Source organism: Propithecus coquereli, unplaced genomic scaffold (genome assembly GCF_000956105.1).
Source record: "Propithecus coquereli isolate 6110/MARCELLA unplaced genomic scaffold, Pcoq_1.0 Scaffold43, whole genome shotgun sequence".
Taxonomy (NCBI): Eukaryota; Metazoa; Chordata; class Mammalia; order Primates; family Indriidae; genus Propithecus; species Propithecus coquereli.
In genome coordinates, this window is record NW_012150063.1 from 413,608 (window position 1) to 435,443 (window position 21,836).

Genomic DNA, 21,836 nt, shown 5'->3' on the forward strand with positions numbered 1-21,836 from the left:
GTTTCTCACTGGGGCTTTAGTTTTCATCCTCCCAATGCTTACTGAGTTTGAATACCATTTTATACTTTTGTTGCCCCTTAAAAACTTTTGTGAAGTATCTGTTCCAGTCTTCTGCTCAGTTTTGTATTGGATTGTCTGTCTTTTTTTCTGGTTTTGTTTTTTGGGTGGATTCGAGGAGTTCTTTATATATCCTGGGTATGAGTCTGCATTAGATGTAAATATTTCAGATATTATCTCCCATTCTGTGGATTGTCTTTTCATATTCAAAAAGTCTTGCCTACTTTGAGGGCACGAAGATATTCTCTTATGTTATATTTTAGAAGCCTATTTATCTTTCACATCTAGATCTCTATTTGACCTGGAAATTTTATATTTAGAGTAAAGTGAGAGCCAAGAATAATTTTTTTCCAATATGGATATCCTGTTAAAGCAGTACATTTATTGAAAACACTATCCTTTCCTCATTGCTCTGCAATGTTTCCTTTGTCATATAGAGAGTGTCCATGTATGAGCAGGTCAATTTCTAGACTGTTTTTTTCTGTTCTGTTGATCTATTGGTGTATCCTTATACAATACCACTCTGAGAATTTTTTAAAATATTTTTTTCAGACTACAAACCCACATGTACCTATAAACTATATTACTAGTATTCTGTTTGGGATTGTGCTTAATATACATAGCTAAATTTGAGGAAAACTGACATCTTAGACATACTGACTTTTCTAATCCATGAACATGGGATAGCCTCTCATTATTTTGGTATTTTATTTTTCTTAATATTTTCTAAACTTCTATAGTTAGCATTCTTGTACATATTTTAGATCTATTATTTTTATATGTACAATAATGTACTATTGATTTAGTACACGTTATTTAAATTATAACTTAATTATTTCTTATTGGTATATAAAAATACAGTTTATTTTTATGTATTATCTTTGAAGTCAGCAATTTTGCTAAATTCCCTAATAAACTATAATGGTTTATCCGAAGATTCTTTTGCATTGTCTGTGTATACAACCACATAGACTATAAATAATGAAACTTTTTTCCCCCTTTCTAATCCTCATACCTTTATTTTTGTTATTTTATTATAGTCATTGGTAGTCTTTCTAGTACAATGTTTGTAATATTAGGTCATTCAATATGAAATGTCCAATTTCAAATCAGAAGTTTAGTTTTTTATATCGCAAACAAGAAGCAATACAATTAATCAAAGTGTGCACCTAAACTATTGACACAATTTTGCCATCTTAACGGTAGCTTGTTTATACCAGCAGCGAAGAAGCCTGGAAAATGAGTGGTGATAAAATTGTGAAAGGCATCTTCCACAGCTTGTTGAGAACTGAATATTTTTCCTTGCAAGAAGTGGTCCAAAACCTGGAAGGAGTGATGCAAGATCTGGTGAATACAGTGGATGACAAAGAGTTTCCAAGTCCAGCTGCTGTAGTTTGAGCAGTGTTGTTTGTGCAACATGTGGTCTAGCGTTGTCTTGCAAGAGGATTGGCCTGTCTCTAGTGACCAATCTCAGCTTTGTAATCACAAGCAACCTCATCATTTCATCCAGTTAGGTTACCGTAGGCATCTGCTATAATGGATTGACCAGGTTTCGTGAAGCTGTAGTGGACAGTACCAGCGCTGGACCACCAAACAGATACCATGAGCTTTTTTGGATGAATATTCTGTTCTGGACTGTGTTTCAGCGCTTCATCTTTATCCAACCATTGTGCTGAATGCTTGTGATTGTCAAAAAGAATCCATTTTTCATCACCTGAACAATACGATGTAGAAATGGTTCACCTTTATGTCGTGACAGCAGAGATTTCTCTTCTGACTCTCATTTAATTCACGCAAACCCATCTATCCAGCTTCTTTACCTTGCCCATTTGTTTCAAATGGTCCAGTATTGTTGGAATAGTAATGTCAAACCTTGCTGCTAACTCACGCATAGGTTGAGATGGATTTGCTTCCACTGCAGCTTCTAGCTCATCACCATCCACCTTCATCTCAGGTTGCCCACAAGGTTCATTTTCAAGATTAAAATCACCAGAGCGAAACTTCTCAAGCCATTGACGTACTGTGTGTTCATTAGCCACATCCTTCCCAAACACTTCGTTGATACTTAGAGCTGTCTGTGCAGTGTTGGTTTGATGACGAACTCATTTGAAAATAATGGGAATTTTTGACTTATCCATGGTTTCACAAAAATTGTTCTAAGAAAACAAATTGAAAGATAATCACAAGCCAAACCATGCGTTTGAAAGACTGAGGATGTGCCTCCACAATAAACATAAAACAAGAAATGTTAAAGTGAAATGTCAGAGATATCAACTGTTAAACTTAGTACTTAGGGAAATTGGACATTTCATACTTAATAACCTAAATATTTAGTCTTCCTCCCCTTTTCCTGAGGGCTCCTAAAACCCTTGGACTCTCCAGAGTAATGAGTGTCTTTTGTATGGTAATGAGATGACTGTGGCTGGGGCCCCTTGACATTGCCAGGATGGGGCTAGTCACCAGAAAGACCCAGGCAAGATTAGAGGACTAGGATTTTCAGCCCTGCCCCTCCACCTCTAGGGAGGGAAGAGGGGCAGATGATTGAGCTGATCACCAGTGAATGATTTAATCAGTGATGCCTAAGTAGTGAAACCTCCATAAAAACCCAAAAGGACTGGGTTCTGGGACCTTCCAGATAGCTGAACACATGGGAGCTTCTGGAGGGTGGTGCACCCGGAGAGGACACGGAAGCTCTTTGCCCCCTCTCCCATACCTCACTCTGTGCATCTCTTCCATGTGCCTATTCATCCATAGCCCTCATAATATCCTTTATAATAAAGGGGTAAATATAACTAAAGCGTTTCCCTGAGTTCTCTGAGCCATTCTAGCAAATTAACTGAACCCAATGAGGGGATTGTGGAAACTGCTGATGTACAGCTGGTCGGTCAGAAGTACAGGTGACAACCTTTTGCTTGTGACTGGCATCTGAAGTGGGGAGCAGTCTTGGGAACTGAGCCCTCAACCTGTGAGATCTGTTGCTACTTGGAGAAGTAGATAGTGTCAGAATTGTTAGTGAATTAGTGTCAGATGTGTCAGAAGTGTTGCGTGAGTATGAGAGTGGAGAGTAGGAAAAACAGACTTTAGTTCTTTCTATTGCACTTAATGTTGAATAAAAGTGATGCTAGTTGGCATCCTAATCTTGTTTGTCTCAGAGGGAAAGCTTTTAGTATTTCACCATTACGAATGATGTTTGATGTAAGTTTTTAATAAACATTCCTTATCAGATTAAGAAAATCACCTCATTCCTAGTATACTAAGAGTTTTTGGTTTTCTTTTTAAATACATTTCAAATTTTACCAAATGTCTTTTCTACATCTATCGAGGTTTATTTTTCCTTTATTCTGTCAATATGATAAATTCCATTGATCAATTGTTCTGTTAAACTAACTTTGTATTTTTGTAATAAACCCAGCTTGCTCACAATACTTTGACCTTTTCATGTATTACTGGATTAGATTTGAGGTTTTGCTGAAGATATTTGAATTGATGTTTGTGAGAGAGATTGGCCTCTTGTAAGTTTCCTTTCTTGTAGGTTTGCTTGTCAATCTTTGCTACCAAGGGTACGCTGGCCTCATAGATGAGTTCAAAGTGTTCTCTCTTTTCCTATCCTCTAAATATATTTGAGACAGAATGATATTCCTTAAATATTTGGGAGAATTGAACGTGAAGCCATCTGGGACTGAAGTTTTCTTAGTGGGAAAATTTTATTTAAAGTTTCAATTTCTTTAGTAAATATAGAATTGTTCATACATTCTCTTTTTTCTTGTGTCAGTCTTCATAAGTTTGATTTTTTTCAAGGAGTTAAACACCTAGCTTAATGACATAAAATTGTTTCTAATGTTCTTTTAGAATCTTTAATTCCTGATATTAGTAATTTGTGCCCACTCTCTCTTTTCCTGATAACTTTTGCTAGGTTTTAATCAATTTTATTAGTATTTTCAAAGAACTAACTTTGGCTTTGTTGGTTTTCCTCTATTTTGCATGTGTTTTCTATTTTACTAAGTTTTCCTTTTATATGTATTTCTTTATTATGTTTAATTGCTGTCTGCTGTCTAACTTCTTGATATAAGTACTTACATCACTGGTTTTAATCCTTTCTTCATTTCTAATATATCCATTTAAGGCTATAAATTTTCCCACTGCTTTAACTGAATCCCAGAAGCTTTGATACATTATTTTCATTAATACTCAACATATATTCTAATTTCCAATGTAATAGTTTTTGATTCATGGGTTATTTAGAAGTGTATTGCTTAAATTTAACACTTGGTGATTCTTAAACTACAGTTGGTTATTTCTAGTTTAATTTCACTATGGTCAGGGAATATACTCTGAGTCATTTTAAACCTTTGAAATATGTACAGCTTGCTTAGTACTACTACTGTAGCCTAATACATGGCCAATTTTAGTAAATTCCCCTGAGTGTGCTTAAAAGAATGTCTATTCCATAGTTATTTGGCACAGAATCTGTCAATTAGGTCTTGTTTCTTAATGTACTTTGATATTTTATATCCTTATATGTTTTCTTTATTTTTAATAGGGTTGTAATTCACATGCCAAAATGCTCATCCTTTTAGAGTGTAAAATTCAGTGGTTTTTAGTATATTAACAAAATTATGCAATCATCACCACTATCTCATTCTAGAATATTTTCACCACCCAAAATGAAATCTTCCTCATTTCCCCTTTCTCCAGCCCTTAGCAACTACTAATTTACTTTCTGAATCTATGGATTTATTTATTCTGGACATTTCATATAAATAGAATCATATATGTAGACTTCTGTATCTGGCGTCTTTCACTTAGCATCATATTTTCAAGGTTCATCCCTGTTGCTTGTATCAACACTTCATTTCTTTATATGGCTGAATAATATTCCATTATGTGGCTATACCACATCCTGTTTATTCATTCATCCATTGATGGATGTTTGGGTTATTTCCACTTTTTGCCTATTATGAATAATACTGCCAGAAACATTGGTGTATGAGTTTTTGTGTGAACATGTATCTTCAATTCTCTCAGGTACATACCTAGGAGCAGAATTGCAGAGTCATATGTTAATTCTATGTATAACTTTTTGAGGAGCTGCCAGACTGTTTTCCAAAGGGCTGCGCCATTTTACATTATCACCAGTAATGCATGAGGGTTTCGGTGTCTCCACACCTTTACAACCACCTGGCATTGCCCATCTTTTCGATTTTAGTCATCATAGTGGTGTGCGAAGTGGTACCTCATTGTAGTTTTGATTTGCATTTCCCTAGTGAGTGAGGACATTGAGCATCTTTTTATATGTTTATTGGTCATTTGTATATCCTCTTCGGAGAAATGTCTATTCAAATCTTTTCCCCATTTTTAATGGAGTTATTTTCCTTTTAATTGTCGAGCTGTAAGTGTCCTTTATATATTCCGGATATTAGTCTCTTATCAGATATATGATCTGTGAATATTTCCCCCATTTTATGGCTTGTCTTTTCACTTTCTTGACCCTCATTTACTTTTTCCTGCTTGTTCTATCAGTCACTGAGCAAACTGTGTTAAAATCTTCCTATTATGATTGTAGATTTTCTAATGTTCCTTGTATCAATTTCTGAGGCTTATTAGGTACATACAAATATAGAATTATAATACCGTCCTATTGTGTTAACCCTTTTATTAATATTATTATGAAATGTCACTCCATGTTAGTTCATGCTTCTTCCTTAAAGTCTACCTATTTGACATTAGTATGCTACTCCAGCTTTTTGGGTTAGTGTTTGTGAGTTATCTTTTTTTGTCCTTTCGCTTTCTCCTGTGTGTATCCTTATTTAAAAGGCATATCTCCTGTAAGCAGCCTATATTTATTTATTTTAATCCGGTCTGGTAATATTTGTTACTTAATGGAAATATTTAACCCATTTATGTTTTGCATAATTACTGATATATTTAGATTTAAAACTAGCATCTTACTATTTTGTTTCTATTTGTCCCACCTATTCTGCATTCCTTTTTCTCTCCTTTCGTGCCTTTTTCTGGAATAATCAAATATTTTTTAAAGATTCCATTTCTCTGCTCTATTAGCTTCTTAGTTATACATTATTTTTTGCAGTTCTTCTAGTGGTCACCCTTGTGCCTACATGCATCCTTGACTTATTAATGTCTAATACAATTGAGCACATTTACCATTTTCTAGATAATGCAAAGACTGAAAGCCACTTAGTTCCATTCACTCCTTCCCACCTTTTGTGCTATCGTTTTTGTGTATATTAATGCCACATTTAAACCCCACAGTTATTATTGTTTTAACAGCCAATATTCACTTAGACTGACTCATTTTTCTTCCCTTTTCTTTGCTCTGCATCCCTCTTGCAATTCCTTGTTTTCATGAGGCATCATTTTTTAGTATAGTTTTAGATTTACAGAAAAATTGCAAAAGTATTACAAAGAATTACCATATACATGACACTCAGTTTTCCTTATTAACATCTTACATTAGTATATTTCTTATAAGTATTGAACCAATATTGGTATATCATTATTAACTAAAGCCCATACTTTATTCAGATTTCCTTAGGGTTTACCTAATGTCCTTTATTCTGTTATGGGATCCCATCTAAGAAACCACACTATATTTAGTCATCCTATCTCTTTGGGCTCCTCTTGACTGAGACAGTTTCTCAAGCTGCCTTGTTTTTGATAACCTTGACAGTTTTGAGCTCTGGTGAGGTTACTTTGTAGAACACTCCTCAGCTGGGATTTGTCTGATGCTTTTCTCATGAGTAGACTGGGGTTATACATTTTGGGGAGGAAGAACCACAGAGGTTACGTGTAATTTTTATCACATCATGTCAAGGGTACATACTGTTAGGGGCCCTTCAAAATCCGGATCCCTACTCCCCACCCACCCCTGCCCAGTGTGGGTAACTCTGATAACGGATCATTCTAGGAAACAACCACATGTCCCTGAGAAAAGATGAGAAAGGAATTATAGATCAGATATTTCGTTGGGGAATTTCAGTCACCACATACCTCTCGAGATGTGAGCATCTTGCTGTGCTGAGTACAGTTGTGTTTAAAGATGTGTTTTCCTTACAATGTGGTCCCTAGATATAAGCCAACTATTTCACGTGGTGCCCATCCAGAGAAACCACAATTGCCCTGACATCGGAGGAAAAGCCGACTGCACTCAAGGGGTGGGGGCGGCAGTTTCCAGCGTGCCCACACCTCCCTTGGGGGTTTGTTCTCAGGAGTTATCCTGGCTCAAGTGGTTTTTGTGCTTTACTCACACAGGCTTTAGATGTAACTCCACAGCATCTCCCAAAGAGAATAGTAATTCTTAGAGACCACGCAGTCTAAATCCATATTAAGGAAGAAAAACATTTTAAAATCTAAATTCACCATAATTTGCGCTATTCTTCTGTCCTAGTTCTCCTCTGTTAGTCCTGGGTTTCCATGGGGACATCTGTCTCTAATGGCCAGGCCTTATCTACACAAAGATCTGAGCAAAGTTTTGAAATTATAGTTTTTCTTTGCCTTTGCCGGATATCCTTCGACAGGGCATGGTGCTCTAAATAGCTTTCTTTGGTGATCAGAATAAAGACATTTCCCTGTTACACTGAGAGAGCAAACACTGAAACATCAGGGGAAGGGTGAGGTTTGTTCTTGAGTACACTGGCGTGAACTGAACTCTGCTTTCCCGCACCTAGTGGCTGAATTCTATCCTGTGGAGCCACCCAGAAAGTTCTACACCCTATGCTTCTCCAGATATTTGAAGGTGGGCTTTTGAGCTCCACAAATCTCATTTTCTCCAGGACAAACTCCCTCAGCTCCTCCAGTCAATTTTTGTGACATAGTTGAGAGTCCCCTCCCTGTTTTAGTCACCCTTCTTTGAATAAATTCCTGTTGAATAAATTCCAAGGCCCCCGAAACTATGTCAATGTTCACGCTCAGCTGCCCTTGCCTCAACCAAGCTAATGAGGATGGGGAAACGTTCTTTGTTTTAGGCCAAATGGGTCCTCCAACTGCAGCTGTCTTCCTTATTTTTGCTCCTATACATGCTGGGCCCACCCACAGAATTGTAAGCCAAGGTCGGAACAGAGAGGGAGAGAGTTGTCCCCAGACCACCTTCATACCTGCTGTTAGAAAGTGATGAACAGACATCAAACCCACTCTGTGTTCAGTGAACACACACACGTATAATGGCCCCTAGGTGCTGTAGGAGAGGTCAGCCCCCAGCCTTCCAGCCTGAGCCCCTCAGAGCCCTTTGGAATAATATGCCATCTCTCTAACTCTTTTCACCCCAGCCACCAGCGCAGACCAGGCCTCCCAGGTTATTGGTCACCAGTCACCACCTGGCACATGTGCTGGGACAGTTCTACACATCTACTTACCATCTCTCACCCTCCATCCTTCTCCACCCTCCAGATCCTTCCACTGTACTCTTGAGAACTCTATCTGATGTCAGCACCTCCTAGATCTTCCCCTCTCCTCTGAATGTGCCTTCACCCACTTTCACTGGAGTCTGGCCTTTTCCCAGGTCCCTGCTCCCTGCAGCCACTCAAGGTGGGGTTCAGTTCTCTCTCCTGCAGGCAGGTGTCAGGCCTGGAGGTCCTTTGCCGCTGCTTCCAAATCACCTCACCTCCTTCCCTCTCCCCCTCCTGTCTCTTGGTCACCTTCCCTTGAGTGGTTTCAGCCCCGCCACTCTCTCCCTTCCACCTCTCCTCTCACTGCCTCTGGCCTGACCTGGGCAACCCTCCAACACCCTGGCACCCTCTCCTCTGCAAACTTCCTCCTCCACTGGGTTTCAACCACCTCTGAAATCTCAGGATCGGCTTTCATTTTTAAAATGTTTTAAGATTACATACAGCAAAATTCTTTTTCTGATGTACAAGGCTATGACATTTTTTACACATGCATGGATTCTCACAGCCACCGCCACAGACAGTAAATATATCGAACAATTCTAATACTCCAAAGAACTCCCTCACGCTGCTGCTTTATGTTCAAATCTCTTCCACCCCTACCCTCTGGGAAGCAATGATCTGTTCTCTACTCCTGTATTTTTGTCTTTTCCAGAATGTTGTATAAATGGAATTATACAGAATGTACCCTCTTGGTACTGGCTTCTCTCACTCAACATGATACTTTGAGATTCATCCACGCTGTTGCTTGACTCGAGCGTGTTAACATTTACTGCAGAGTAGTATTCCCTTGTGTGAACATACTATCTTTTTTTTTTTAATTCATACCCCTGTTGAAGGACATTTGGGTTGTCTTCAGTTCTTGGTGATGATGAATAATGATGCTATAAACATTTGTGCGCAGATTTTGTGTGAACGTAAAATTTTCACTTCTCTAGGATAAGTACCTAGAAGTGGGATTGCTGTGTCCTCTGGCAGGTGTATGTGGGATCTCAATTTTCAGTTTCGTCTCCTCTGACAGCTGTGTCCTGTCCACGTGGTTCCCTTCTCCAACACGTCACGCTGACCACTCACTGACCTCACTAAGACTTCCAATTCACTGAGCCTACCAGTTTTTCACTATCAACCTCTTTATTTCTTTTCCTTCCTCCTCACCCAACCTGGTATTTCTGGTCCATGCCCTTCTCCTGGAAATGTTCCTAACTCCCTCAAATATATGCTCCTGGCTGAACCATAGCCTGGTAAACTCAACTACCCACCCAGCCAGCCTCCATTAGAGTAGAGCGATGTGGCTGGAGAAAAACCCACAACTGTGCCAATAGGTCGATTCATGACAACACATCTCACTTGAGCTCTCAGTCCTGACTATCAATCTGACCTTCTAAAGTGACTATTTTATACTTGCATCTCTTCAAACCTCTGCCAGCCTCATACATCACTGAGGGAAATAGAAGCGATTAGAGGTTGTTGGGCATCTTTCCAACCACCAGTTTCACCTGACAGACTATGTATGCCCCAACCCCACTCTCTGGGTTCCCCACTTTAAGTCATGAGCTGCCCATGCTTCTACCCAAGCCACCTCCCCACGGTGTGCTGGATTCCATCCACTCCCACCATACTTTTTTTTAACAACTTCACTCTTGCAATTATCCCTTCTCTTTCCTCCTTCATCAATTTCTCCCTCTGTTATCACCATACAAACATTTCGTAATATAGTTTGTCTTAAAAAATGACATCCTGTTGGGCGCGGTGGCTCACACCTATAATCCTAGTACTTTGGGAGGCTGAGGCATGAGGATTGCTTGAGGCCAGGAGTTCAAGACCAGCCTGAGCAAGAGCGAGACCCTGTCTCTGCAAAAAATAGAAAAAATTAGCCAGGCATGGTGGTGCGTGCCTGTAGTCCTGGCTACTTGGGAGGCTGAGGCAAGAGGATCACTTGAGCCCAGGAGTTCAAGGTTGCAGTGAGCTATGATGATGTCACTGCACTCTAGCCCAGGCAACAGTGAGACTCTGTCTCAAAAAATAAAAAAATAACATCCCTGAAAAAAACAGTAACTTTACAGAAGAGAAACATGACAAACACTACCTCGGCTAAGTGATCAAGGTTAAAATCAACAGTGATAAGTCAACAGTGATAAGTACATGTTGACAGCATGTACCCTTGATGCAATGGGATGTGATAAGAATGGCACTTTGCCTCTGTGGTCTTCCTCTGCCAAACCAGCAGCCCCATCTAATCAGAAAAACATCAGAGAAATCCAAATTGAAGGATGCACTACAAAGTACCTGACCAGAACTCCTCAAAACTGTCAAGGTCATCAAAACCAAGGTGACATGATGACTAAATGTAATGTGATATCCTAGATAGGATCCTGGAACAGAAAAAAAGTAAAAACTAAGGAAACCTGAATAAAGTACAGATGTTAGATGATAATGTACCAATATTGGTTATTAATTGTGACATGTGTACCACAGTAATGTTAATAATAGAGTAAACTGGGTGCAGGGAACTCTCTTAGTCTTATAACTTTTCTGTAAATTTAAAAGTATTCTAAAATAAGTTTATTAAATATTAAGCCCCCTTCCCATGTGCAAATCCCCCTGACCCATGCCTTCCTCCAGCTCCACTCCATTCCACTGCTTTCCCTCACAAAGAACCTTCTCGAAAGAGCTGGATATTGCTACCATATCTGTGCCCCCACCCCAGCCAGCTCATTCCTTAGTCCACTCCAACCAAGCTCTGTCCTTAACCCCAGCCAAAACTGCTCTTGTTAACGTCGATGACGGCCTCCATGTTGGCAAATCCTGGAGTCAGTGTTCTCCCCCATCTTACCTTTCAGTCCAGTGTGTGGCCCAGTTCTCCATTCCCTCCTTCCTGCAGCACTCTCTTTTCTTGGCTTTTGGGATACTATACTCCTGGATTTTCTCCTACTCCTTGGCTGTTCCTCCTCTGACTTCTACCAGGGGCCCAGGTTCTGTCTTAGGACCTTTGTTCTTCATTGTCTATGCTCTTGTCTTGTAGGTATATTTCATCTCATCTCATGGATTTAAGTACAACTTACCTACTGTCGATTCCCACACTGGCACCTCCAGCCTTAATGCTACAAGATAGGGACTCCCATCATGCCCATGTGACAGAACAGCAGACATGGCCTCTCAGATGTTAAGGAGCTTCCTTGAGGCTACACAGCGGCAGACAGCAGGGATGGGATTTGAACCCAAGTCTGTCTGACTCTAGGCCTTTGCTGCAAGCTGCCAGGTACCCTGCTGCCCCCTCCCTCTATCCCAGCCCCTGTCCCAACTGGTCCTGGGACCTCCTGCATTTGCTGCTCATTCCAGCTTCAGGCTTTTCTCCCCCTGGTCCACTCATGGAATGACCTCTTTTCTTGCCCCCACCTCTCTAACTGTCTTCCATCCGAGCTGCGGTGGGGAGTTTCTGTACTCCTGAGACCCAGGCTGGTCTTGCCCGGCCTACTCTGAACTCTGCAGGAGCTGGATCTACCCTAAAGAAACTGAGGGCTCGTTTGCATCTACCATTGTCTTGCTTTCTGGCCCAAATACAGCTGCACACTTGGGGACAGGCAAGCACAGTAACACTGGCACGGTTGGGGCAAATGCGGGCCATGGGCTGCCACCGTCACACACCATCTCATACAGTGGTCTGAGTTGCCCAGGGTGGCTTCTGTTTCCTCTACTAGCTGGTAAGGTTTTCGAGAAAGGGATCACGACTTCACTGAGTAAGTATCATTTTAAAAGCTGTGTGTGTGTATTAGATGGGATTCGGGGAGTACTCCAAAACCCTTTTCTGCTGGGTCATGGGGGGCCACGGAAGGTTCAGTCTAGTGATAAAGGAATTGAGTTAGACTTCACTGAGGTCACAGAGAAGTCAAGCAGTTCCCACAGGGGTTGCTGAGTTTAAAGGAACATTTGGAAGAAATGGGGGTGACTTGCGATCATGATCATTTTGCAAGAACTGAAAGTGCCCGAGGGACATGACAAGGAAGAGGCCAGGACTTGCAGGCTGTGGTGGAAAGGGCAGTGTGGCAGGCCCGTGTGCTGGCTGAGAGAGCGAGAACTGACCTCAGGGCAGAGGATGCAGTCCCTCTCATCTGCATGGGTTCAGTCTCAGTCCCCACAGTGCTGGCCTGGACTATGCCTTCCGCCCTGCCCTCAACTCACTCTGAGACTGCTCACTCTGTTTCCCTGGGCCTCGGTTTCCTCATCTCTAGAATGAGGAGGTTGAAAATACAAACGAGGGGCTTGGGTGACATCATTTCTCGGCCCCTCTCAGCATCCTGAGTCAGTCTGAGATGACACATCCAGAGCTGTCTCACTAGCCCTGGGCCACCCCTGCCTTGAAAGAGGAAGAGCTACGTTAACCTGACCACTCTTATGTAGGCTTCCTGGTAAAAGTTCTTTTTCACAAAAAGTAGGGGATGGGCAGGGGTCCGGGAGAGGAAGGCTGTAGGTGGTTGAGTCTGCATTTCCTTGATCTCCAGATAAGCCATAGTTCATCCCCATCCGCAGTGGGAATGTGCACCAGAGACCATGCTGAAGAACAGGGTCAGAGCGGACAGGCTTGGCCTCCACCAGGTGGAGCCTCCTTGGTGCTCTCTTGGTGTCTGGGGTCTGAGTCCCCCTCCTAGAGAAATTTCTCACCCAAGGCTGCCAACCAAGGCAAATGCTGAGATGCCACACCCCACTGGGGTTTACTTGCCTAGTATCTACAGTGAGGAGGAACCTCAGTGGCTGAACGAGTGCCCATGTGTGCAGAAGTGTGTGTGTGCCAGCATGGCTCCTCTGCCCTTGCACACCCAGCCATGCAGGCACAAACCCACTCCGAAGCCACCTGCATTTTGAAAATAAAATATACAATCAGGAGCATTTCAGTCAGTCTTCACTGGATTGCTTGAGACAAAACATGAAGCAGTGATGGCTTGTGTGGGTCCTGTGTCTTATGCTTGAGTTCCGTAGGGAGGCTGAGCCCCTCTAAGCCATCAGGAACCATGGTTTTGTTGTGCTCCTTCTTGCTAGACTCGGAAGCAAGAAGAGCTTGGAGCTGCCCTGCACCCTCAGGGGCAGCAGGGTATACTCACAGCCTTTGGTATGGGTAAGGCCATAGGTTTTGCCCAGGGGCAGCATCGTGGACCCCATGGACTCACTGAAGTTGTTTGTTGGGGGCTGGGATGGTGTCCTACCCAGGCCTGAATCCTGAAACTGCCAATGCTTGGAGGCAACTCTGCTCCCGAAGGATGTGCTGAGATGTGTCATTTACAGTTAGAAAAGAACAGGAGGCTGGGAGCCTGGCAGAGCCCAGAAACCACAACCTGAGGGTCCGGGCCCCAAGTTTGGGAAGTGAAGAGTGAGCAAAAGAACCAGAGGAGGTCTAAAGGTTACAGTAATAAAGACATGAATTTTCTATTTGAAAATGAAAACAGGGTCTTTTCATAGACTCTATCTCCCAGTCAGCAGTGTAGGATATGAGAGGAGAGAAGCTGGTCAAGAACTTATTTTTCCCATCAACCAGCTGACTTGTGTAAGTCACTTAGTAAGATTCTCAGTTTCTTCTGCAAAATGGGTGCTCACAGCATGGCTTAGACGGGATCAAGTGAGCTAACAAGGTAACATGTGAAACCACACCGCATGGACCAAAGTGCTAGGCACAATGCATGCTGCTGGAATGGCTGGTTCTAGGACTAACAACGTGAGCAGAGGGCAGCAGGGACTGCAGGTCACCATTTGGCAAAATAAAATTTAGGGAACACATTGTGCTCGTGTTTAATTCTGGGCTTCCACTGTGCCGTCTCTGGCCAAAGTTATCTTTGCTTTTCCCATCCACATTATACGTGGGAAGGCCCCATCCCACCCCAGCCACCTCCAAGTTGAAGGCCTTTCTGACCGCTAGAGCCCAGGCTGCCCCCTTGCCTTTAGAACCTCCATCCCAAAGGGCAGTGTGTGACACATATGGACCAGCATAGCTCTCAGACTGCTTTGTATCATTTTCTGAAAGCAAGGACCATGACTTCTTTCCTTGGGATCCTTACAGGATACGAAAAAGCAACCCTGAGGCAGATGGAAAAATACCTACAGAAATATGGAAAATACAATATGGCTTCTCAGTCTTAGATAACTGCCAAGTATTAACAATAGCCTGTCCTCCCTTCACCCGCTTCCTGGACGCTCAACTGTTGGCTCATGTGTAAAGGTCAGTGCCAATGTTCATTTTCTATGAACTATTTAATATATACTTGACATCGGTGTAGCCCATGATAAATCCACAGGAAATAAGAGCCACCAGCAGTGGTAGGATCAGAATACTTTAATAAGATATCAGTGTCAAAATACATTTCCTTATAAAGTTAAGCTCCCATATAGTTATAATGTCAGTAGGAATTCGACAATATAATAATGTTCATGAAAACGTTACATTGACAGGTAAGGTTAATATGAAGCCTGGAATATTTTTCAGAGTGTTTTAGTAAAACTGCAAGGGTAAAATGCCCTTAACGCCTGGGCAACACACACAGGAAATCAAATACCAGCGTTTGCATGTCAGTAACCCTTCAAGTCCTGCTGCCGTGTGTTGGGCAACGCTGTGACTAATTTTTCTCATATAACTTAAATTTGTTTTGAAAGTTAATTTTTGTTTTTGGCGATAAGTCCATCTGGGCTCACCAAATTCTTGGCCTGATGTGCTTTGTGTGTGTTTAGAATCTTCCTTGTACCCATGACAGAAAAGTTCCATATAATCGGTATTTAAAAACCAAAGGGGTCGTCCCTCTTACCCAGTGAGTTACAGAGTGCTCTGAGAACACTGTTTTCAGTGCTTTCTACCTATACATATCACCTCCTGTGATCCCGAGACCTCAGCGAGGGCCCGAGGCTGGGGGCCGGCCCGCTGCTCGCCGACAGGGGGCGCTTCACCTCGGCCGCGCCGTCCTCCCTTGTGTGCACCCGCCCTCATCCAGCGCCACGTGCTCCCAGGTGGTGAGCTAGGAGGACGTGGACCAGATCACTGCACCGTTGCTGAATCCTTCGCTTTCTTTCTTGGATTCCCATCTCAACCATTTCATGGTAGTCTGGAAATGCTCAAATGTGCCGCGTGAAAGACCATCAGAGTCACAGAGCTCAGTGCACTTGAAGGGCTAGCAACAGAACCTTAAGAAAAGTTAAAGCACTTCCCCTCCCTTAGCATTCTCTCCACCCCCGCCCCCCTGCCGTGCCATCAGACCCTCCTGGCAGCGATAATAATACATACATAGCACATAGAGAACGTGAGGAGACAGCGCGCAATTATCCCACTCAGTGATTCCACGTCTCGGATTGTTTGTCACACCTATGGCGTGTCGCAAAAGCAAAAAGCCACTAGAGAGACCTTGAGCAGTGTTAGCACAGGCCTGAGGGAGTACTGTACAGTTCTGCAGTGACGGCAACACTAAGAAAGATAAAATTAACAGCTTAAAAAAGGATCTTAAAGTGATTTTGTGAGCAAGATTCCATTTCCGTTTCTAAGTTTTTAGATATTACAAAGTACCCATATATATGATAAACACTTAACCCAGATATAAATTCTTTTTTTAAAAAACTCAGTTATGTTTTTGAATAATAATAATAAATCCACCGAATGGGGGTGGGGAAAACACCAAACAGTTTAGGAAAAGCCACACTGTGCAACCTTCACAGATAACCACAGACGTTGGAGTTCACCCTTCACATTTCTTTTTGTCTGAAAGTCATATCAAAATTAGAGCAAAGAGTCGGCTTAAAAAAAGAGATTGAAATTTACAATATGGTGATTAGTTTTACAAAAGAAAGAAGGGCTTTGAGAGGGAGAAGCCACAAATCAAGTTTGGAAAGCGAAATCCTTTCGTTTCTCTTTGGCAACAACAATAACAAAAAAATCTTTTTGATTAAATGAAGCCAAAGCTTTCCCTACAGAGAACAAACATACACCAAAAGTGTTAGTATCAATATTTGTGTGTGTTGAGGGGAGAGAGGGTGGGTGGGGAAGGAGAGGAAAAAAAAAAAAACTATGGATAATATAAATTAGAAGTAATTGAAGGTTGGGAGAAAAAATTTAAGAACATTTTCATTGACAGAGCAAAACGGAACAGGTAAAACAATTGTGTATTTTAAAAATATAGATAAAGTGAGCATCTCAGAAAAAAGGCCACTGCTTGGTGACCTGGGCAAGTCTGCCAGGTTAAGTCCATCCTGTAAAAAGTGTGCTGGCGTTAGAAATACCTAGTTGCAAATACAGACGGAGAGAGTGAAGCTGGTGGGACGGCATCGGCAGAGGTGCTGCCGGGCGGGAGGGCCTGGCTCAGGTGGCCTGGTCCAGGGCTCTGAGGAGGTCCCCTCCTTGCAGGAGTGTGGAGCTTCCCGGCACGGGCACGTTCACCTCACAGTCATATCTGGTCAGTTCGGGCAGCAGGTAGGGCTCAAATGAGGGCCCCAGCAGCCGGCTTGCTATGCCTGCAAGAATGGTTGGTATCGTATTATATTTTAAAAGGCCTAGACCAAACATCTGGAAAAGTGTCTGTTCCGTAAGAGGCTGGTGGGGATGAGAAGGGCAAATGCAGAAAGAGGCGTGTCCAGTTTCTGTGACTGGTGGGTAGGGATGGGGCGGCCCTCGTTTCGCTCTGCTCCCTCGGTGTCGCCTTTCCTGTGACCTGCTCAGGGATGGACCCCGCAGAGAATGCATCTGCCTCCAGACCCCTCGCCCAGGTAGGGTGCTGAGACCCAAGGAAGGGAGAAGCTCCAGTTGCAGACAGCAGCACAGGCGTGTGTGTGGGAGGCTGGGTAGAAGGAGCCCTCAGGAAGTCTTCCTGGGCATGGAGGATGAGGCTTTCTGGAAGAGCCTGGGTTGCCCACCCCATGCCTGCCAGGCACTGGCAGCAGCGAGGGAAGGCTGGGCAGAGGGGAATTCTGAACCATCTGGCACCTGCACATACACACATGTGCACACACATGCACACACACACAGAACATACACATGGCCTCCTCTGAGATTCAAGGGCCTGAAAATCCAGTTTCCTCACTACCTGGCAGCCCCTCCTCTTCGCCCCTGGGCCTTTCTCTGAGTAGGTGGATGGGAAGGACAGAGGGGAGACTCCCAGCACTCAGGAAGGGAAAGCTCAGGCAGCAGCAAACGGCCTGGAAGTGGTGCATTCTGCCCCTCCGTCAGGGGCCTGCCCGTCAGGGGCCTGCTTTCCCTTCCTTTCAATATTCAAGGTAACTGTGGGCTTCATAACGGGAAGAATAACACTGGCTTCCTTTTACTGAACACAAATGTATAGCAGTCACTGAACTCAACACTTGATGTGCAAATCTCTCATCTAAACTTACATGGTCAACAGCAGAGCTGGAATTTGAGCCCTGGTGACGCTGCAGCCTGGACTCTGAAGCACAGAACTATGATCTGGCCCAAAGTATGTTGCTGAGGAAGTTGCCATCTTTTAGGACAGGGATCTGGTATGTTTTTACAAAACTACAAATTATGTTCTTGCCAAACAGAAACCATTCTCGTGAAGAGATCTATGTTTTGCAAGATGCTATCAGACTAAGGCAGCCCAGGGTCACAGGCAGGCAGGCATGCTGCAGCCGAACCTTCCAGAAAACAAATCCTGTGAGGCAGGCCTGCCAGAGCTCTCAGCTCACCCTCCCCACAGTGTATTCTCTGGAACGTTCTCAGCCCAGATCCTGCCTGAACTCAGGCCCTTGGGGTGTCAGAGGGGCTTTAGGCAGTAAGGCGACCTGAAGACCTGAGTAAAGGTCTCAGGCTCTGGGACTCTCAAGGCGGAGAGAGCCCTGGAGGTCACCTGACCATGGGAGAGCTCCTTCTAAAACACGGAGGACAAATGGCCTTCCAGCCTCTGCTGCACTACTTCTGGGGAAGGAGGGCTCGCTCCTCTCGGGTTAGCTGCCTTTCCACGCAGCAAGCTCGTCCCCGCAGGGAGCCGAGATCTGCCTTGTGCAGTCTGTGCCTGGCCCTCCTCACCCTCACTGCTCCCCAGCAGTTCCTGGCCACCCCTTCTTCACTCCTGTCAGCCAGTAACCTTCAATTTGCAGAACAATGTCCTAGCAGTGGCCAAACCAGTGTCCAGCCTTCTCGTCTGCCTTCTCTCCTTTGGTTTCTCTAGCCTGAGTTTGTATTAGTTTTTTTTGCCATTTTAGTCATGTCTTAGACCCACCTCCTGGAAGGCCTGTCACCAGTGTGTCAGAAGGAACTTGTGAAGAGGTGCCCTGAACCCTGGGAATCTGGCAGCTCTTTTGGTAAGTCATCGCCAACCATCCCCTGCCTGCTCTGGAAGAAAGGTGGGCTCGGCCCTAGGGGACCCAGGGCTGTGGCAGGCTGAGGAATCCTGCTAATAGATTCATTATGGCACCTGGGAATGGGCACTCAGCAAAGGCAATTGTCTTAAGTCTCTGATGCTTCTCCCAGTACCTAACTCCTGTTCTGGGAAGGCGCTGGCCTCTCGTCTCCCTGCCCCCTCAGGCCTCTCACACACAGCAGACCCCAGGATAGGGCGCCAGTGCCTGGGTGCACTCACCTGACACCTTGTGAGCCGATGGCAGGCCATAGTCCTGGTACTGGGTGGCATAGCACGGCAGGGGGAACCTACTCTTCGTGTTTTCCCCAGGACTCATGGTAGACGGTGGCTGTGGCGGCGGCAGGTGTCTCAGGGGCTGGTCCAGGCCCCGCATGGGGTTTTGGGGGAACTCATCTGAAAGGCCAAAGCCAGAGAGTGAGGGTAGCACTGGCCCAGAGAGGACGGGAGAGGCCGCCACACCCCCAGCATGCCCTTTCCTTCGCAAAGGTGCTCAGAGCCCGGAGATTTCTGACAGCCTCATCCCAGCCAGAACGGGGGAGTGGGGTGTGTGGAAGGCAGGGCAGAGGACACCATCTGTTCTGATGAGGCCCAGAGAGGCAGGTGAGGCCAGCGGTGAGCAGAGGGTGGGCCCCTGAGCCGCGGCCCTTCCAGCAGAACCCCCAGAGGCCCTGGCCTGCTGCTCACCATTGGGGACGTTTGCGTTCAGTGGCTTGTCGGGCATCAAAGGGCAGCTCCCACCCCTGAGGTTCTTCATCCGTTTCCACATCAAATGTGAAGTGCTGCTGCCTGGTGGATCCCCCTGGGTGTGGGAAGGGCAGAGGTAGAGGGGAGAGGGCCTTGGAACCAGTCCCCAGGCTGCGTCAGGGCGGGTGAGTGCGGAACGGCTCCACATCCCACCCCTCCCTGCAGCCCTCACAGCCAGCCTCCCTCCCAGCCTGCCCTTGTGGCCAGTCAGGGGATGGCTCACCCCACTCATGTCCTGGAAGGCTTGCTCCTCATACTCCAGCTGTCGCTTCAGCTTCAGCTTGTTGGAGAGGGCTACCATGGCTGGGCTCATCACATCTGGGCCCCGAGACCCATAGCCCTTTGCAGACCTGCCAAGCCCAAGAGAGCGGGCCGTGAGGGAGTCTGGAGCCCCGTGCCACCCCGGCCTTCGCCTGGTCTCTAGGCCTTTCCAGACCTAATACTCATGACTGCGGTGACTTGAAGACCCCGAGGGCATAGTCTATGGGCTGAGCACCTGCCCTGTGTCCCTCCTCAGATGCGAATGGCTTGAGCCACCTGCACACATGCCCAGACAGTCCTGGCCTCCTGTGTGGTGCCCAGCTGAGCAATGTCCGTCCTGAGGAGGGTTTCTTCTGCCTCTGTCTCTCCCTTGCCATGCCCAAACCACTCCCCTGTCTTTTTCTCCCACTGAAGACCAGTCAGGTACTCCATGAAGGGCAGGTACCCCAGACAAGCATCCCCAGTGGACCCTGGGAGCTGCAAGCCATAGACCAACCACTGTGGCTTGGCCCAGCAAGCTCTTAGTTTGGTGAAATGGGGCACGTGGGGGAGATCAGAAGGTGGGAAGGGGACAGCAACACTGGCACCTGGGCGCAACCCAGAGAGGCTGCTGCAGTGGGGGCCCCAAGCAGTCAGGGAGGAGGCATGGGCATCTTTTTACTTTTCTTAACCAGGGTTTCAGGAGAGAATTGAGAATATAGTCACTCCAACAATTTTCTGTGTTCTGTGGCTCAGATGATGAGCCCTGGGTGAGAAAGGCACTCTCGGGTGGTCTGAAGGGAGACAGCCATACAGTTTCAGGGCTCTCAGTAAGCCCCTTCTCTTCTTTTCCTGTCCTCATTCCTGGTAAGAACCTGTCCCACTCTGGGCCTCACTTACCTCGAGGTGATCCCCCCAAAGCCTGAGCTGTCCGAGTGCAGAGAAGGGCTAAATGCAGTGTCAGCTATCCCCCCAGCCCAGTGGTACTTCTCTGCCCCCTCCCCACACAACCACACTGAGCGCCTCTGCCACTGACCTTGTCTTGAACATGGAGACGTGGGGTGAGGAGATGGGGGGCCCCACTGGCGGTGATCCCAAGGACTCCGTGTGCTGATCCCCAACAGGCCACTTGGTGGGCCCGAAATGTAATGGTGGATCTGGGGGCCACTGTGTGTTGGATCTGCCCCCCATGGAAGAGAGAGGAGTGCTGGCCTGGCCACAGCACGGTGGCAGGGATGCCTTGCTTCCGGCATCAAAGAAGATAGAGGACATGGGCCGGTGCTCGGGCTCTGTCTTCTTGCTTCCCAGCTGCTGCTGATACTTGTCCAGGAGGAAGGGACTGTGCGATGCTACAGGGGCCAGTGGCTGGAAGATGTTTGTCATGGTACTGAAGCAGGGCTGGGGGGTGGGCTGCGGGCTCTCTGGCAAGGGCTGCTCCTCGGGGCAGATGGGGCTCAGCTGGAAGTCTTCCCCATCCATGGGGATGTAGGGCGCCAGTGTCTCCAAGTCCAGCTCATTGAAGTCCGTCTGGGGGAAGCAAAGCACAGCCTCACGAACACTATTCCAGCTCAGCCCCTCATCCTTCCCAGGCCCCTGCCAGAGCCATTTATCCCAAGCACAGCTTCACAGCTGCTCAAACACCTCTACCCACTCCCTAGGGCCTACCGGGAAGTACTTCTATCTCGTGACACTAGCCTTTTGCCACATTTGTCCCCTCTTCACCCTGCACTATGACTCTCCATGTTCCACACTGGTGCCACTTTCCCAACTGACCAGAAACTCTCCTTTCTTCCACCTTCTCTCTGGTGGCCAGGCCAGCCCACCTCTTCCACAAAGCCACCCTGCCTACTCCAGGCTGCGCTGGTTCTCCCATGACACTTAGGCCTGCGGGGCATTGAGGATGGCTTGTCTTCATCTCCCTCCTACACCCTGGCACAGACCTAAGCAAGCAGGAAGAGCCCCGGGTGCATCCGTGGACTCTCCCCGAGTAACAGCCAGGGGCAGAGGGACTTTTGTTCCAATCAGCAGATACTCAGAGAGCATCCCTTAGGTCGACAGTGGC

General features: G+C 45.6%; 1 protein-coding gene across 1 annotated transcript in view; it reads right to left on the reverse strand.

Moving 5' to 3' along the window:
* Nucleotides 1–14,759: 14,759 nt before the first annotated feature.
* The window catches only part of EPAS1 (endothelial PAS domain protein 1), a 38,460-nt gene continuing 31,383 nt past the window's right edge, over nt 14,760–21,836 (reverse strand). The window contains exons 11-15 of the mRNA XM_012653832.1: nt 20,811–21,301; nt 19,758–19,884; nt 19,475–19,589; nt 19,010–19,183; nt 14,760–16,931 (exon numbers count right to left, since the gene is read on the reverse strand). Coding sequence (XP_012509286.1) covers nt 16,780–16,931; nt 19,010–19,183; nt 19,475–19,589; nt 19,758–19,884; nt 20,811–21,301 — 1,059 coding nt within the window. The 3' untranslated portion in view covers nt 14,760–16,779. The remainder of the gene's footprint in view (nt 16,932–19,009; nt 19,184–19,474; nt 19,590–19,757; nt 19,885–20,810; nt 21,302–21,836) is intronic.